Source organism: Cibotium barometz, chromosome 5 (genome assembly GCF_041138505.1).
Source record: "Cibotium barometz isolate CiBa-2024 chromosome 5, ASM4113850v1, whole genome shotgun sequence".
NCBI lineage: Eukaryota > Viridiplantae > Streptophyta > Polypodiopsida > Cyatheales > Cibotiaceae > Cibotium > Cibotium barometz.
This window is the reverse complement of record NC_141050.1, coordinates 64,889,755-64,908,836: the sequence shown is the minus strand read 5'-3', so window position 1 is coordinate 64,908,836 and position 19,082 is coordinate 64,889,755. Positions and strand designations below refer to the sequence as shown.

At 46.3% G+C, this 19,082-nt stretch overlaps 1 protein-coding gene across 1 annotated transcript; it reads right to left on the bottom strand.

Annotated features, from left to right (window-relative positions):
- Positions 1 to 6,251: 6,251 nt before the first annotated feature.
- On the bottom strand, positions 6,252 to 8,135 carry LOC147638769 (pentatricopeptide repeat-containing protein At1g11290, chloroplastic-like). The gene is made up of 5 exons (XM_086798816.1): positions 7,941 to 8,135; positions 7,382 to 7,709; positions 6,976 to 7,274; positions 6,618 to 6,860; positions 6,252 to 6,422 (listed from the first exon to the last, which is right to left on the bottom strand). The coding sequence occupies exons 1-5, from the start codon at positions 8,133 to 8,135 to the stop codon at positions 6,252 to 6,254; spliced, it is 1,236 nt and encodes a 411-aa protein (XP_086654942.1).
- Between the last annotated feature and the right edge of the window lie 10,947 nt (positions 8,136 to 19,082).

Genomic DNA, 19,082 nt, shown 5'->3' with positions numbered 1-19,082 from the left:
CTCGAGCACTACAGCTGCTCTAGGTTCCAATTGTGCAAGATGCACCATGTGTACATGCTCTCTCTCAGTTCCATGTGTGCTGGCCCTTCATCCTGTATAAAAGATGTCACCAACCTGTATTAATCAAATTTAATACATACATTAAGGACAATTACCAGAAGAACCATGGATGGACACCAGAAGCTCCTAATGTGACATGTAAAGGTCTTCGACCGTAGTAATCACAACCTTAGTCTAACTAAACTATACTTAATGATGTTTAAGAGATAGACAAATATGTGTCAATGCAATGCAGCTATATTATATGATGAATGCGGTTACAATGAGATCCAAATGGATCTATACTGCTGAATATGCTGCCTATATGCTGAATATTCTGATATGATGAATGAACTGTTGTCCACTATCTTTCCCTTGTCTCCTGGGAAGGAAATGCTGAAGGGATGCTTTGGAACAGATGCTATGCTGACCTGATGATGAAACGCAGATGTGGTCCTGTTACCTGGGAAGGAAACGCTAAGGAGAATAGATGCGTTTGCTGAAGATGAAGTACTGAATGCTGATGATGATGCGTTGCTGAATGTGCTGATGCGTTGGTTGGATATGCTGCTCCCAAAGCTTCCTGGAGGAGATGCGTTGGAGAACACCTTGCTAAATGCTGCTATTTGAGATGCGCTGATGACAGATGATGATGATGTGCTGAACTGAATGCTGAGGTCTCTATATATATGGGTGAGGGGGGCTGGTCAGCCAGCCTGGCTGCAATCGGCCAGATGCAAAAGCCCACGACTGAATATATTATGCCAAAAATAGCATAAATGCTGGTCGGCTGAAGTAGCATCCTGTCGGCTGATGTAAACAAGCTGTCGGCTGCCTCCACAAGCCCTAAATGCTGGTCTATATGGCTAATGTGATGCTACCATGCTGAATCCAACTCATACCATGTGGTACATGCTGAAAACATTCATTTAAATGCCTGAATAATGCCTGATAAATCCTGATGATACTTATGATGCTAAAATGATGCCATGTCACTGTACACTTGAATGATGGTGTGCACGTGACACCTAAGCTATTTAGTGAGAGGTAGTCCTAAAGATATTGTAAGGCTCTGATATGAGCACAAGTACAGCGAGATGGTATGGCTACAAGTAGCTAGTGAAGGATAGATAAGTTTAATACCAGCCAGCTGTGGATTGCTGTGGATTAACTCCTCGCAGCTTGCTGTGGATTAACTCTTCTACAATTTCCTAAGTATGGAAACCTAAAGGCCACTAGGGCAGCCCATGTCCCTAAGGCATATGATAGAGAGAGAGAGAGAGAGAGAGAGAGCATAAGGGCTGGGGGTGCGTGTTAGAGCTAGATCTAGCCTACAAAGTAAATCGCACACCAAAACTGGCTAAGGTCATTTATATTAGCAGAAAGGCATATGCCAAAAGTGAATCGCAGCTCTAAAAGTGAGGAGAAAGGCTCCTTTTGCTCAGCGCAAAAGGAAGGAGGCCAGCCAAGCTGAGAATCACCTTTAGACACCCCCCCTCGGCCCCCCAGAGCCGTGCCCTCACACCCCCCCCGGCCGGCCCCCCGCCGGGGAGCCGTGCCCGAACACCCCCCGGCCAGCCCCCCGGAGCCGTGCCCGAACACCCTCCCCGGCGGTTCCCCCGGAGCCGTGCTCGAACACCCCCCGGCCGGCCCCCCGGAGCCGTGCCCTCACGCCCCCCGGCCCCCGCGGTGCCGTGACCGAACACCCTCCCCCTCGGCCCCCGCGGTGCTGTGCCCTGAACACCCTCCCCCAGCCCCCACGGAGCCGTGCCGTGCCGTCATCCCGGTGAGCCCGAACACCCTCCCCGGCCCCCGCGGTGCCGTGCCCGCCCGAACACCCCCCGGAGCCGTGCCCTCACGCCCCCCCTCGGTCGGCCCCCTCGGAGCCGTGCCCTCGCACCCCGGTGCCGTGCCCTCATGCCCCCCCGACCGCCCCCCCCCCCCCCCCCCCCCGAGCCGTGCCCTCACGCCCCCGGCCCCCGCGGTGCCGTGCCCGAACACCCTCCCCGGCCCTCGCCGGAGCCATGCCCTCATGCCTCCGGCCCCCGCGGTGCCGTGCCCGAACACCCTCTCCGGCCACCGCGGTGCCATGCTTTAAAGGCTAGTCGGCTGACTTGAACTGTCTGTTGCCTCCACAATCTATGGTACAAAAAGGTACATGTCTGCAGCCCTTGGCTGCCTTCTTGAAAAGGTGATAACACCCCAAAATTCAGTCCCAAACTAGGACTCCTACTGACTCAAACCCCTAGTGGGCTGAATGATTAAAAACAAGGAGCACTTGGGCTATTTATAGCCCCTTTAAATGCATGGGGAACTGGCCGACTGCTGGTCGGCCCGTTCATAAATTTTTTAATGCTCTCTTAAACACAGTCGACTGGATCACTCCTGCGCATGCTACTGCCCGACTGCTTTCCAGTCCACACACACCCTAGTGCCTGCCTGCTGCCTCTATGTACTGGTTTAGCCGACCATGGCTATGGGCAGCCGACACCTTCTGCAACCAGCCTACTCAGCTCTTATCCTGCTGATGTCAGCCGACAGTCCTTTCTGGAACCAACCGACTGCTTCTTGCTCCAAGTCCTGCTCCATGTCCACCTCAGATGTTACACCTGAAGCTCCTACACTCTGGTTCTACCTATCTTCTACTGGTTCATACTCTTTATCTGGTTGCCTTTTCTGGATCTAGCCCTGAGAATGTCCATGGCATCTATGAAACACATGACATCCCCCTCTGCTAAACTTGATGACGGGAATCCAACCTGCTCTTGGATGACTGTCATCATCCCAATCCTGTCCCGAAGTCCATCTGTCATCATCCATTCCTCGCAAACCTTTTTCTTTGAAAACCCGGCCTGTTCTCCAAACCACTCTGTCTCTGATGAAGATCTATGCATCTGGTCTTCCTCTAGTCCACAATCCATTCCTGCCCTGACTCTGAACACGGTCTTGGTCTTCATTCCTGGAACTGAGTCTGGCACTCTCACATCACCCTTGGAGGATCAACCTCCCTTGGGACCGTTACCTGAGAACCTATCTGGCTCACGGAACTGCCATCCCCATCTGGCACTGTGGAACACCACCAACAAACCTCCTGGGAGTTCTTCCCGATCTGTGTTCTTGCCTTGGGCTTCGAATCCGTGTACTTTCCTGTACCTTGGACCTATACACCATCATCTGGTACTGATTCAGTTTTTAGCTTTGCTAAGCCTGATGCTCTGATACCAATGTAACACGCGGAAGCTCTGGGTAGTCTTCTTTCAGCCCTAAACACTCTTGGAAACCATCTGATGCAAAAACGCACCATCTGATGCAAAAACGCAGATATAGAGAGAGAGTAGAGAGCGAGAGAAGTGCTGGAAATTCAGTATAATCTATGGTACAAAAAGGTACATGTCTGCAGCCCTTGGCTGCCTTCTTGAAAAGGTGATAACACCCCAAAATTCAGTCCCAAACTAGGACTCCTACTGACTCAAACCCCTAGTGGGCTGAATGATTAAAAACAAGGAACACTTGGGCTATTTATAGCCCCTTTAAATGCATGGGGAACTGGCCGACTGCTGGTCGGCCAGTTCATAAATTTATTAATGCTCTTTTAAACACAGTCGACTGGATCACTCCTGCGCATGCTGCTGCCCGACTGCTTTCCAGTCCACACACACCCTAGCACCTGCTGGCTGCCTCTATGTACTGGTTCAGCCGACCATGGCTATGGGCAGCCGACACCTTCTGCAACCAGCCTACTCATCTCTTGTCCTGCTGATGTCAACCGACAGTCCTTTCTGGAACCAGCCGACTGCTTCTTGCTCCAAGTCCTGCTCCATGTCCACCTCAGATGTTACACCTGAAGCTCCTACACTCTGGTTCTACCTATCTTCTACTGGTTCATACTCTTTATCTGGTTGCCTTTTCTGGATCTAGCCCTGAGAATGTCCATGGCATCTATGATGCACATGACAAGTGGGTAGCAGGGGGTGCAAACAGTTTCTGAGAATAAGAAAAGCATTCATGTTGGAGCTCTAAGAAAGACGGAGTCCATTCACCATCCACTGTTACGGACTCTGAGGCAAGAGGTCTTCCTCCTGTAAGCATGTAACCCTTGAAAGAAAGATTTTGAAGAGCCAGCCTTTATCCATGAATTGAGTCATCCTTGCCCGAACCTGCCACTTGGCCAATTTCCGTCGGTCAATAGCTTGCAAGAGAGCTGTTGACTGAGAGAGAGTGTCCATTTGTTGAGAGGAGAGGGGCTGCAATTGGGAATGTGCAGTCAAGGACTGAACTACTACTTTGGCATGCTGAACTTTAGCTCTCCAGTCAGGCATGAAATTACTCCCATATTCCTGAATAGCATGCTGAAGCCTGTCCACAAGGCGTTGCCATGCAAAATTACAGTCATAATGGACATGGACTGCAAGAGGAATTATGGCATATCAGATCAATTTTGAAATTGTGCATGCTGCAGGTATCCTTTATTGATATGTTTCACCCTATATGCTGTGCAAGAATGCAGATGGATGGGTTACTAATGCATCCCTAAGGGAAAATCCTAAGGGGTGGCCTGCAAGATTTGAGAAACTAGGTTTAACTGTGCGAAAGCAATTAACATGATGTCTGACTGAATGATTGATGGAATGAACATGATCTAAGGCTGGTTACCCTGTAACGCTCTGATACCAATGTGGCATGTGAGGCTTCGACCGTAGTAATCACAACCTTAGTCTAACCTAAACTACACTTAATGATGTTTAAGAGATAGACAAATATGTGTCAATGCAATGCAACTATATTAGATGATGAATGCGGTTACAATGAGATCCAAAGGGATGTATGCTGTCCTAGATGATGTCTACCCGTGGAAGAGAGGGAAACATGCTAAATAATGATGAAGGATGGCTGAAAGATGGCTGTCCTGACTCCAATGCTGAGTTCCACCACTTGTATGCTGGTATCCCTCTATGTAGGAGTTGGGAAGATGGCTGAATATGCTGATGCGTGGATGCGCTGTTGTTCCCAGCCCTCTTGGTGTAGAAACGCTGAAGGAACACACTAATGGATGCTCAATTGTATCCCCCTTTGCTCCTAGGAAGGAAAACGCTGAAGAGATCCAGATGTCTATGCTGAAATGATGCGTTTCTTTATATATGGGGAATTGGTGCTGGTCGGCCAGCTTGGCTGCAATCGGCCAGCTCTGAATATGCTCACGACTGCCATTTAAATGCCATAAATGCTTTAAAGGCTGGTCGGCTGACTTGAATGCTGTCGGCTGCCTCCACAAGCCCCAATGCTTTTGTCTAGATGGTTAATATGATGCTACAATGCTGAATCCAACCCATACCATGTGGTACATGCTGAAAACATTCATTTAAATGTCCATAAAATGCCTGATAAATCCTGATTAAATGCCTGATGATGCCATGCCATAAATAATGCCATGTCACTGTACACCTGAATGGTGTGCACGTGACAGCAATGGCATGCCACATGGAAGCTCTGGAAGTAGAAGTTTGCGAGGCATAAACAGAGGCAAACTCCCAAATATCACCATTGACATCACATTGAATCACCATCCATCTGCCATCACAATCATTGAGCTGGGGCCGGAGGCATGAGGGCATGGCTCCGGCGAGGGCCGGGGAGGGTGTTCGGGCACGGCACCGCGGGGGCCGGGGGCGTGAGGGCACGGCTCGGGGGGGGCCGGTCGGGGGGGCGTGAGGGCACGGCACCGGGGTGCGAGGGCACGGCTCCGGGGGGGCCGGCCGAGGGGGGCGTGAGGGCACGGCTCCGGGGGGTGTTCGGGCGGGCACGGCACCGCGGGGGCCGGGGAGGGTGGTCGGGCACAGCACCGCGGGGGCCGAGGAGGGTGTTCGGGCTCACCGGGGGTGACGGCACGGCACGGCTCCGTGGGGGCCGGGGAGGGTGTTCAGGGCACGGCACCGCGGGGGCCGAGGGAGGGTGTTTGGTCACGGCACCGCGGGGGCCGGGGGGCGTGAGGGCACGGCTCCGAGGGGCCGGCCGGGGGTGTTCGGGCACGGCTCCGAGGGAACGGCCGGGGAGGGTGTTTGGGCACGGCTCCGGGGGGCTGGCCGGGGGGTGTTCGGGCACGTTATCTTCAGCTTTTTCATCCTCTGAACCCACATTCTCATCAAGGCTTTCCTGACTGGTTGAATTTCCTGTATTGATCATCCTGCTCATAAGAAGCCTATTTTCAAGGGTTGTTAAAACTCCATCTCCATCTCTTTGCCAGCTAATGCAACTTGCACAAGTGTTGGTTTGGGCATCCCCCTAGTTGAAATTCTCACAGCTTTTACTTTCATAAGATACAGCTTGATTGTTCTCAGAGCAGTCCACAACTGTGTTTCTAGATTCCCCATGCGTGTCGAGAATATCTGCAAAAGATAGCATTGCATCGTAGTATTGCCCATCTTGCATGGTTAAGCCCAACATCATCCTCGTTCAAACCTTCTAGTGATAATGGGGTTGAACCCCCATTGACATTAACCTTCCCTGTTGTCTCAGAGGCTGGTGCCTTACGCTCAGGGTAGTCCATATCTCTTATCTTTGATATGCCAAGTTTTGAACACCCTGGCTGCACTCTCCAGACTCCCACATTTCGTATACATATTGATAAGGGCAATCCCAACCACTGCATCTAACTCAAAGCCACTAGCCATCAAGCGAGCATGGACTAGCTTGCCTTGGGAAAGGGCAGCTATACTTGAACATGCATTCAAGGCACTGATAAGAGTAACATTATTGGGCATTTGCCTCTCCTGTTGCATTTTGTTCAAAAAGTCCTGCTTGTCCATGTCCATATTGAGAATATCCTGCAATCATAGTAGTCCATGGCACCACACCTTCTTGTCCTAAACTGTCAAACACTCTCTGAGCTTCCTCAAGAGACCCAAGTTTTGCAAGCATATCAATTAGCATACTACTAACGCATGCATCCAAATCATAACCACTTTCGACAACATATCCATGAATGAAATTACCCCTATGATCAGCTGATGTACTGGCGCAAGCTTTCAAAGCACTAACAAAAATGGTATCCTTTGGCTCCATCCCTTCCCGCAGCATTTGCTCAAAAAGATGGAGAGCCTCCTCACCCCGCCCATGGTGAACATACCCTGTAACCATTGCACTCCATGTCACCCGGTCATGTTTTGGTAGCTTTTCAAACACACTCTGTACATCTGCAGGCCTTCCACATCTGGCATACATGCCAATAAGGATACTCCCTACAAATACATCAGTTTCAAACCCACTCTCAGCTACATAGGCATGAGTAAGCTTGCCCTGCCCTAAACTTGCCATATAGGAACATGCTTTCAAAACACACACGAACGTAATTGCGTTGGCTTCATGCCATGTTGTTGCATTTCCTGAAAGAGAAGGAGAGCCTGGTGACCATGCCCATGCTGAGTGTAACCTCCAATTATTGCATTCCATGTCACCGCACTTGAAATGGGCAATCTCTTAAACACTTTATATGCATCATACAGGCTACGACATATGGCATACATGCTAATAAGGGTATTGAAAACAGTAATGTTTGAGTCATGACCACTCTCAAGTAAGTGTCCATGGACCAGCTTACCCTCATGAAGAGTTTCCATACTTGAACATGCTTTTAAAACAGCAACATACATGTAATTCCCTGGAATTACACTTGTCTGTTGCAATTTGCTGAACAAATGAATCACATTTCCACCATATCCAAGCTTTGCATGTGCTAGAATCACAGCAGTTCATGCTAAGACATTCGGATTCGAAAGCTTAGAGAACACATCATTTGCTTCCGGTAAACTACCACACACAACGCATACATTCTAATGATTTCTAATCAAGTGGCTTCCCAAGAAAGTGTTGAGCTCATATCTTCTTCTCCTTATAAGAGAATGCACTGTTCTGCCAGTATCCAGGTCCCTTTTGTCAATGCACCCTTGTAAGAGATAGTAAAACATAGTGGTAGAAACATGAGAGCTGTGCCCGTCCACTGTCAGGTTGTCCACAGTCCGTATGGCTTCATGAAGGCTACCCTGATTACAAAGCTTTTTCAATCCTTCAACAAATTGCTGTGGGTTATCATGCTTTGCCATCCTGCATCACATATGAAGCCTAGCCTGCCTTCCCCTTCCACCGATGCCCTGTACTGCTTCAAATCACCATGAGCTTCTTTTCAAAGACTCTAACTGGTTGCAACCATTAACTGGCACATAGTTTATTCATGTATTACAAATGAGCATTCCATGTGTACATATAATGCCATCATATATGGCTTTCCTGAACAACGAGTAGAGCTTTAATCTCCATGTTCATACACTCAATTCTACAGCATTCTGCATTGGCATTCCTTTTATCCTTCTGATGTTTTGGGCTTTCTCTATGTCGAACCATTCATTCAGATTATCATTGCAAACATTTAGCCCTGTTTTTCAAGAGTTTCTTTCAGATATTCCGACAATTAGAGTACAAAGAAGTGTCCACCTTTCCGATTCATAAGTTCTTGAGCATTCTAACTGTTTTGCAACTTGTAGGGAAGACCTCAAGTCAATACAAGCTCCTCACCTTCCTCAGCTATCAAAAAGGTCGAGTGTCGTAAGCCCTTGAGACAAAGGTTTAGCTTCAAGTCACTACAAGCTCCTCTCTATCCTTGGTTATTGGAATAGATGAGTGTCATAGGCCCTTGAAGTGGCAGGAATGGATCAAGTCATTGCAAGCTCCTCTCCTTCCTCAGCTGTCGAGAAGGATGAGTGTCACAAGCCCTTGTTGCCCATTCTACAGTCCTAAGAGAGAACTACAAGTCTATACAAGCTCCTTGTTACCCCCTTCTCTTGAGGTGAACAAGTGTCATAAGCCCTTGTAATCCTTCTTCTTCCCTAATCCACCTGGGTCAAATGGTACCAACAAATCATACAGGCTCTGCTGCCTGTACCCTTAAGGAATACCCTCTAGATCATAGGCCATCAAGGTTTTCTACCTCATACATATGCTGAAATCATCACATACATAGTTCACGGGGATTTCACCACACTCTCACCCCAGCAATTTCACGTCGGGTTCACCAAAGAATGTCGTGATGTGGCAGTGTCGCTGGGAAAGCGCGGGACTTCTGGCTGTGAGAGTAGCTTCCAAAATCCCAGGAAGGAAACAGAATAGATAGCTCCTCAAGGAGCATAAGACATTAACATTTTTGTTGACATGTACAAATGCCAATTCACTTCAATTCTCGAAGGTTTGAGATTAGTATCATTCTCCCTTTCTCTTCCTTGGTTACAAGTTCATCATCACACATGCACTCCCAAAATCACACATACAATTACCATCATAATCATAGCACACATACTAGCAGAGAATATCCGAGCTCCGGATCAAGAGGTAGAAATCAGCTCAACAACAAATGCACAGCCTATTGGAGCATACCCCAAAGAAGAGGCTAATCAAAGAGTAGTAGAAAATCTATGAATTGGTTTCACTGCTAAGAAAGATCTTAGATGCTGCATACGATACTGAAGCAGTGCTATGATGATTTAGTTTAAGAAAAAAAAGAAAAGAGGATGGCAACAACTCGAACAGATATCTTGGAAATAACCACTTGACCTGCATGTTCCTTTCATCAGATCACAAGCCTCTAGAAGCATTTTGCCAAACCTTAAGTCCTCATCTGTGAGATTGATACCATTGGCTTAGAGAGCTTGGAGTGTAACCCAGCAGCAGTTAAGTGCACAATGCTAATTTCTCAAGTGGTGGCATGATCGTCAAGCTTGTAGGCCAAGACAGCAGACGACAAAGCTGATTGGGTTTTCTTAGAACATGTCTGAAGACAGCAAAAACTTTGGGGATACTATCTTCTCATGAGTGATGCAGTGTCCAAGAAAAGCAGATTCATACCCACAAAAATCGATTCGTTGTCTTTGTTGACGGCTGACTCCTCTGGCCTTCGCTTCCACGCTTATTTTCCTTCGCTGTCAGCCCGACCTGCCTCAGCTGCAGTTCACCACACGTCAAAAGGCACCCCTTCGTCTTCCGCTCTCCCGAGGCCCCTTCCCCGAGGCCCCCCCCATCCACACACAGCTACTCTCTGTACATTCTACAGAGAGCCCCCGGTTCCCTCCGAAAAGCTCCCTGCTTATTCTTCCATACCCTTTCGAAGCGCCCCCCCCCAACTCTGGTTATTTCTGGATCCTGCCGGCAAATCGGGCCTCTCCACACCTTTTTCAGCTGAAAACACGTTTATTCCGTTTTGAAATTCCACACTGCCCTCATTTTTCTCCCATTTTTCTTGGATTGATAAGTATCACATTCTTTATGGCTCCTTTACACCATATCTTTGCTTAGGGGCTGTTCCCATGCATAACATCAAAAAGACTCATTTGGCCTCATTTAACATTTGCTATCCCCGCATTATTTTCACTGCCATCAATACTCATTTAGTCAGGACCATGGCCATGACCTTGACTAATAATACTGCCTTCATGCCCATGCATCTGAGTTCATATGGGATGGTCTGTGAGCTTCTTTCACTACATGGATGTGCCACAGCACGACAGCGGTAAGATGATCCAAGTATCTGAGAAGTGGGTGAGTGGCAATGGCATATAAGAGGGCACTGAGTGGACACCCTTATCTGACCGAACAACCCAAGGACCAAGATTGAGAAAGATGATTACCAAGGATGCATTGGGCTGTAGAGTCAGCATACAAGCAGTAGATGACATTAGCCATTTTTGGCCCGAATCCCATATGAGCCATTGTCTGTGAGATAAAATCCCAGTTGACTGTGTCAAAAGCTTTAGCAAAGTCCACTTGCATAATAAAAACATCTTGGTCAGATTATTTTGCATATTCAATAGCCATGAGAGCATTGCCAATATTATCATGGATCTGCCGCCTAGGAACAAAGCCATATTGCAAGGGATGCAGACCCTCATAAAGCACTTGCAACAGGCATCAATGTGATGGGCCTCCAATCCATGAGATGCTCACACAAATTCCGCTTGGGGATGAGTTTACCTATGCCATGCTTCCATGATTGGGGGAGTACTCCTATATGCCAAGCCTCATTAATCATTTGCAGGATAACACCTTTAAGGTCTTCCCAAAAGTGTAAGAAAAATTCCACCGTGAGGCCATCATATCCCGGTGCCTTACCAGTGCTGAGATGGGACAAGGCATCATCAAGCTCCACATCAGTGAAAGGCATATCAAGTTTGAGAGCTTCCCGTGGGTTGAGAATGGGAAGAACATGCTGTAAAAGAGTATCCCGAGCTTGTAATTCGTGCAAAGAAGTGGTAGCAGGGGGTGCAAACAGTTTCTGAAAATAAGAAAAGCATTCATGTTGGAGCTCTGAGAAAGACCGAGTCCATTCACCATCCAGTTTACGGACTCTGAGGCAAGAGGTCTTCCTCCTGGAAGCATGTAACCCTTGAAAGAAAGATTTTGAAGAGCAGCCTTTATCCATGAATTGAGTCATCCTTGCCCGAACCTGCCACTTGGCCAATTTCCGTCGGTCAATAGCTTGCAAGAGAGCTGTTGTGACTGAGAGAGAGTGTCCATTTGTTGAGAGGAGAGGGGCTGCAATTGGGAATGTGCAGTCAAGGACTGAACTACTGCTTTGGCATGCTGAACTTTAGCTCTCCAGTCAGGCATAAAATTACTCCCATATTCCTGAATAGCATGCTGAAGCCTGTCCACAAGGCGTTGCCATGCAAAATTACAGTCATAATGGACATGGGCTGCAAGAGGAATTATGGCATATCGGATCAATTGTTGAAATTGTGCATGTTGCAGGTATCCTTTATTGTTATGTTTCATCCGAATGGAATGTAAAGGCATGTCATCCCAGGGCTGCCAAACTGAATATTCAGCCATAAAGGAGCATGGTCAGAGAGACCAAGAGAGTGATCAACCTCAATATGAAGACTGAAATCTGTATATTGTTGAGCATATAGTAAATACCATCTATCCAAGCGAGCCCAGTAGTTAGTAAAGGCATTATGATGATAGGTGTAGCCCACTATTCCAGTGTGCATGGTTGTCCATAAATCTTGTGCATGTGTCGTGGTAAGTAACTCCTCCCATGATCGCTTTTCAGAAGGGATCATATGAGATCTATGAGTAGTGTTGTCTGATGGCATGGGAGAGTTATTAAAATCTCCGCCAAGAAGAGCACAAGATTGCCATGGGTAAGAAGCAATGGCATGCCACATGGAAGCTCTGGAAGCAGAAGTTTGCAAGGCATAAATAGAGGCAAATTCCCAAATATCACCATTGACATCACATTGAATCACCATCCATCTGCCATCACAATCATTGAAGGCAAGCTGGGGCTGCAGTTCATGTCTGACCAATATGCAAAGACCCGAGAAATGCTTAGTACCTGCATAGTGGATATCATAGCCCCCAAAATAGCCAGCCTGGCCAGCCATAGAATGTTGGTTATGTTCTTGCAAACAGAGAATGTCCGGCTGCCTAGTTAAAACATAATTCCACACTAGCCTCCACTTTAGAAGGATTGCAGAGGCCCTGTACATTAAGAGTGACACAATGGAGTTTGTCAAGCATGAGGATATATACAAAGGAGGAGACCAAGAATATACAACCAAAGAGTGCTTAAGCATCAGCCATCATGGGCTGCAGCCCTTCCTTCCCTGGGTCAAAGGATAGCCCTTCCTCAGACTCACAAACAGGAATGTGTTTTTTGAGAACTCCAACCCAATTGAGAAGAACCGGGGGAGTGGCTGAGGTAGAGGCTTGGCCTGGAGTAGGAGTAGATGCATCCTAGTGGCGAGATTGAAGCGGTCTTTGCCTCAACACCCTCTTGGGCTGTAAAAAACCATCATTATCAGGGGTCTTCTCTTTCTCTTTACCTTTGTCCTTGCCTTTATCTATGGCTAGCATTTGCGAAGCCACTTTCCCAACTTGGAGGCATTTTTATCCAAATTCTTGGACCCAGTAGTCTCTTGCTTATGAGTGGGCTGAACCAGGGGAGAAGGTATAGCAGTGGCTGGAGGGGGATGCAAGACAGTAGGGCATGCAGAGGCCAGATGCCCGTACTTATGGCATGAAAAACAAGCACCTGCAAAAATTTCCCATTTCAATTCAAAGTACTTTTGGCCCATTGGCAAACCTTCAACCTCGACTGCAATGGAGGGGAGGGTAGGGGTATCTGTGTCCCACAAAACAAAATCTATTACGATTCCCAGCAGGGCGAGGGGGGCAGATAACTTGGCCCAGTGCAGTGGCCAATCCTGGCAATTCTTCTCGCATATAGTCTGGGAAATTAACCACCTCCACCCAGACAGGACAATGATGTCGTATGAGACTTTGATAGTCCTTATTGGGGAACCATGGCATAGCATGTACCATTTTCCTGCCATAAAATAAAGGAGAAAATTCAAGCACACGCTGCTTCTGCAAGGCATCGGTGAGGTGAACTTCATAAAACCCACGGGAGGCAAAGTACACCCCCTCCACAAAAGAGCCACCAAGGATAGATTGGTTGTACAAAAGATGGTAGCTGCAATTTATAAGTAACCTGAGGAATAGGCTTGCTCCAATCCTGGCGAGATTGATGGAAGTCCTCTTTCAGAGTATTAAAAACATATTGAGCCTCTTATGGTGCGACATTGTATAACCTATGAGAGAGGGTTGAATCCATCTTGAGACAATGGAATCTCACTTGAATCAAATAATAGGGTGGGCATCTGAACATATAATGCTTCTCAATCTGCACCTCCCTAACTGTGTACCTTGCATAACTATGCCTCTCAAGTAATGCCCTTTGCTCTACCAAATTCAATCTGATTCAATCTACACATAGTGGGATGATACTCTTTATTGGCCGATGATAATATGGCATGTGATCTTCCGATGAGGGTATCTAGGGCTGACAATGAATCCATCCTCAAAAACTTGCAGGAAGTGCTCTTTATAAAATTAGAGTTTTATAGGGAGATATAGTGGTAAAAGGAATCAAAAGATATTGATATCTAGATTACCTATCATCTTCTTGGAGATTTCAATTGTGTGCCTCAAGGCCACGTGATCTACTTGCAAGGCTACCAGAATGTGAGGAAGGGAGCTGGTCGGCCAGTCCAGAAGGCTGTTGGCTGGAGAACACCTTGAGATATTTAAAGAAGATGAAGAACTCCTTAAGCTTAGGGTTCCCGATACAATAGAGGATGAAATGATGGACTCTTAAAGCGAATGTTGAAATATAGTGTTGCATGGATGATGACCTATAGGAAGCCTAATCAATGCATAACCAGCTAGATTCATCGCATTCATAGATGTACAAGCCATTGGAAATCCTAAAGCTTCATTCCATTGTCAGTGGTCACCTACTTTATCTAGCTCAGAATCCTAATTCTAATGGTCACTTCATAGAGAGGGACATGTTAGCTACCCACAAATAATAGTGGAAGAGGAACTCATTGGAGGACCTATCTAATTAGAAAGTCACATCATGTGTGGCCTAAAGAATGGGATATGATAGATGCACAAATTGTGTTGACCACACTGACTGTCCCACCATAAACTTTGCATTCATTATTTTACTTGCAAATAAATAAGGATGTTGAGGATCTTCAAAGGTAGTTGCTGCTAGAGAATATAGATTACATTAACATATTTCACAGATGCAAGGCAGTGGTGGTACATCATCTTGAAGATAATATCTTTGACAGCCTAGAATCTTGGGAATATGACTTCATCACATGAGGCAAGATCCATCAAAGGCCAGATCTTTTGTATAGGGTTGTAAGCGCATATAAATAAGTGTGACAGGTTCATTCTTGACTAATACAATGCTTATTATTGAAGCAGTGCTGAGACTGATACAGTGCTTATTAAAGCAATGTTGATAGAAGGAGGGAGAGTTAGGCTCAGTACTGTCTGAATCGGATCATCCAGATAGGAGTCGACAAATTTAAAGCTGGTCAGGAGCTATCAGATTTGAGTCTACTTGAGTTAGATACAGATTTGAGTCTGTTTGAGTCAAATACAGATTTGAGTCTGTTTGAGTCAAATACATATAATTTGGGAGCTAGTTAAGATTTAAGTGTCTTGATCTGTGCTGCTAATTGAAACGATGCTGACTGAATCAGTGTTGTCTAAACCACAACTGAATGGAGAAAGAAAAGGAACGAAGCTAACAGGTTGAGAGCTGTGTTTGATTGAGAAACTGTCTGAATAAGAGCTGATAGAAATAAGTGCTGACAAACCTGGCCGCCGTGAGCGTGGATTGAGAGACGAACTGCGCGCAGCGTGGAAAAATTTGCAGATGCTACAAATCGCGCGAAACGGGGAAGAAAATGAACACTTTTAGTTTTTTTAAAAAATTGCGATGCATAAACGACTCCAAAAAAAAAGGTGGCTTATGCATCGCAAATCCGATGCATAAACCACTCAATTCGTCATTTAGAAGGAAGCTCCTACTAATGGTTCGAGAGGTATGCCGCCGCAGAGTCCCATGCATTCGCAGCAGTGTCGACCAGCTTCTGGTCCTCATACCCAGTCGATGCGCGCGGAGTACCCAGTCGAGTATTCACATTTTATTTTTAAAAAAATTTCGGGTGGCATAAACGACCCAAAAACAAAAGGTGGCTTATGCATCGCAAGTCCGCCGATGCATAAACCACTCAATTCCAGTTTGCAAGGGTCGCTACAATGGTGGCATAAACAACTGCAATTTAAACGTCGCATAAGCATCCACAAAAGCGACCCCCGCTATTTTCTTCATATTTATATGAGGGTCGCTATGTATAGACCATTCTTGTAGTGATCCATGGATGCCACACTTTTGCAGATTTGCTTCTAAAAACAAAACCCTCTCCTACAGGTCTAGGGACATATCTTACCCGCATCCTAGAACACCACAAACTACTAATGGAAACATCTACAGATGACACGGATCACACCCCCGCAAGGGGAGACTATTTGTAGACATGAGGGTCCCATGGGTCATTTTTGGTCCCCCGCGGACGTAAATACCAAATCAAATCAAATCAAATCTCTCTCTCTCTCTCTCTCTCTCTCTCACACACACACACACACCACACACCACACACGCACACACACTCGGCAGCCCCCCCTTCCCTCTCCCTCTCCCTCTCTCTCTCTCTCTCTCTCTCTCACACACACACACACACACGCACACACTTGGCAGCCCTTGTCTCTCTCTCTCTCTCTCACACACACACATGCACACTTGGCAGCCCTTCTCTCTCTCTCTCTCTCTCACACACTTTTTTTTTTTGATTTGATAGGATGATATAATAAACCCATAAAGAGAGAGAGCCTCTGCAAAGATGAGAATAAGAATCATGCCCACAAACAGCTTTGGCTGCTATGCATTAGCATTTGAACTATTGTAACGTCCAGTGCCATCCCTTCAGGCATACCACTTCTAAGTCGAGCAAGCGTTCAAACAGCGTTGGGTACACAGCCACCTTGGAGATCTATGAAACACTACCCTTGCAATGGCATCTCAATGTTCATAGTGGCAAGGTGATGCCTCTTCTCTACGACAGAGCAATTGGGTTCAACACGAAAGAACATGCAAGGTTCAGCTGGGCCATGAGAGCTGCGACGAGAAGCACCTCTTGGAATAGATCTCAAATCCTTACCTCGCACTTCTATGGCTTCATCATCGTTCTCAAGGCTTAGCCAACTCATCGCTCAAGGCTCAAGTAATTGGTAGCAGGCGCTTATGTTTTTTTCTAGTCTTTCTCTCAGCCAGAGCTTCATCGCTTTTGGCTCAGCCAACTTGCAAGCGTATCCTTGCTTCATATTCTTTTCAGTTCAGCAAGAGTATCATAACTTTGGCTATAGAGACAGTCATCGCTTCTACTAAGTACCAAGATAGCCATCGCTTCTAATTGTAGCCGAGTACCAGACAGCCATAGCTTGCAACGCTCTTGCTTTGTTTCATCTCAGCTCAGAGGCTGCATTGCACTATTGCTTCATTTCATCTCAACTTAGTAAAGACTGGAGGGAAAAAAATAAAAATAAAAAAGAGAAAAAAAAGCGTGGAACGCATCATTTTTTTTGGCTGAGGTCACTTCATGGCCTCAGCGTTCACTACGCTGAAGGCTCAGCCCTCGTTTCAATCACCTTAACAAGGAAGCAGTAGCTTTATCGCAACCAACCAACAATTGCTTCACCGCCTGGGCAGCGTTCACTACGCTGAAGGCTCAGCCCTCGTCATCACAAGCACCTTAAGAAAGTGCTTTTAGCAAGTGCACCACACAGAGCATCGATACCCCAACACACACACACACGTTACCTGTGCTGGCCGTGAGCTTGGGATTGTGAGACGAATCAAACGTTTGAAGCTGCTACAGTTGCTACAGTGCGCGCGAAACGGGCGAAAAGAAAATGAATACACGTTTTATTTTTTTAAAAGATTTGAGATGCATAAACGACCCTAAAAAAAAGGTGGGTTATGCATCGCAATTTCGATGCATAAACCACTCATTTCCAGTTTGCTAGGGTCGCTACTACGGTGGCATATACAACTGCATTTTAAAGGTCACATAAGCATCCACGAAAGCGACCCCCGCTATTTTCTTCATATTTATATGAGGGTCGCTATGTATAGACCATTCTTGTAGTGAGGGAAGCCATTCCCAAAGTGGTTGGAGCAGATCTTGGATGGTAAGAACCCCTCGGCCATCGAGGATGCACCATTTGATCACCACCATTCACAGAGACTAGAGGAGCAGCAAAGGGAACAAGCACACTTGGTCAATTATGCATTAATGGTAAGAACCCCTCGGCCATCGAGGATGCACCATTTGATCACCACCATTCACAGAGACTAGAGGAGCAGCAAAGGGAACAAGCACACTTGGTCAATTATGCATTGATGGTCGAGGTGATGAAGGTTGGAGTATGGTTCTATCATCAAGAATAACACTTGGGACCTTGTGGATCATCCACAAAAATGCAAGGTCATCGGCACGAAGTGGGTGTATAGAGCTATGTACTAGTCTAATGGATCATCGGATAAGATCAAGGCTCAGCTCATACCAAAAGGACTTGCACAAGTCGAAGGTTTTGACTATCATGATACATTTTCTCCCACAGCCAAAATACCACAATCTGCATTGTCTTGGCTTTAGCAGCACAAGAAGGGTAGCTAGTGTTGCAGATGGATGTCAAATCTATGTTTTTGAATGTAAATCTCAAGGAGGAGGTATATGTGGGACAACCACCAGGTTTTGAGATCCCTGGTTCAAAAGCTTAAGTCTGGAAATTCAGGAAGGCGCTTTATGGGTTGAAAAAGGCCCCCTATGCCTGGTACTAGTGGATTGACACCTACTTTGTGAGTAGTGGTTTTAAAAGAAGCCCGTCTGATACAATTTTTTATGTTTTTGAAGAACATGGCAAGTATATGATAATTATCCTTTATGTTAACGACCTTATCATCACAAAGAGCCATGCAGAGAAGATCTCACAAACTAAGGAGATGCTCACCAAAGAGTTTGAGATGACAAATCTTGGACTTTTGCATTTCTGTTTGGGAATTGAGGTTTGGCAAGATTCAAATAAGATTCGTCTCATAACAAAAGTATGTAGGAGAGATTCTAAAAGCATTCGGAATGTGTGAATGCAAGGCAGTGAGTATCTCGATGGAGGTTGATGCGAAGCTTTTGTGAGAAGATACTTCTTTACTGGTGGATGAGTCTATGTACAAAAGGCTTGTGGGGAGCTTGATTTATTTGTGCAACACATGACTAGACATCAACTAGGTGTATTGGGCATGCTTTCCAATAAGCCCCAAGAGAACCATTGATGTGGGTGCTTAAGTACATCAAAATCACTATTAGGTTTTGCATCACCTATGCAAAGGGCAAGACCTTGAATGGATTTTTGATTCATATTGGGAAGGAGACATAGATAGCATGAGATATGTGACAAGTTACTATTTTTCACTTGGATCTGGAGCTATATTACGAATCAACAAGAAGCAATCTACCGTTGCTCTTTCTTCTACCAAAGCTGAGTACAAAGCAGCTTGCTTTGTCTCTTATAAGGCAGTC

What these genes read in the sequence shown, in the direction of transcription:
- LOC147638769 (XM_086798816.1), bottom strand. Translation starts at nt 8,135, where the DNA reads ATGGCAAAGCATGATAACCCACAGCAATTTGTTGAAGGATTGAAAAAG. An exon ending in ACCTGGATACTGGCAGAACA is followed by an intron (nt 7,710 to 7,940) that starts GTGCATTCTCTT and finishes AAATTGCAACAG; the next exon opens with ACAAGTGTAATTCCAGGGAA. An exon ending in CATGAAGCCAACGCAATTAC is followed by an intron (nt 7,275 to 7,381) that starts GTTCGTGTGTGT and finishes ATGTATTTGTAG; the next exon opens with GGAGTATCCTTATTGGCATG.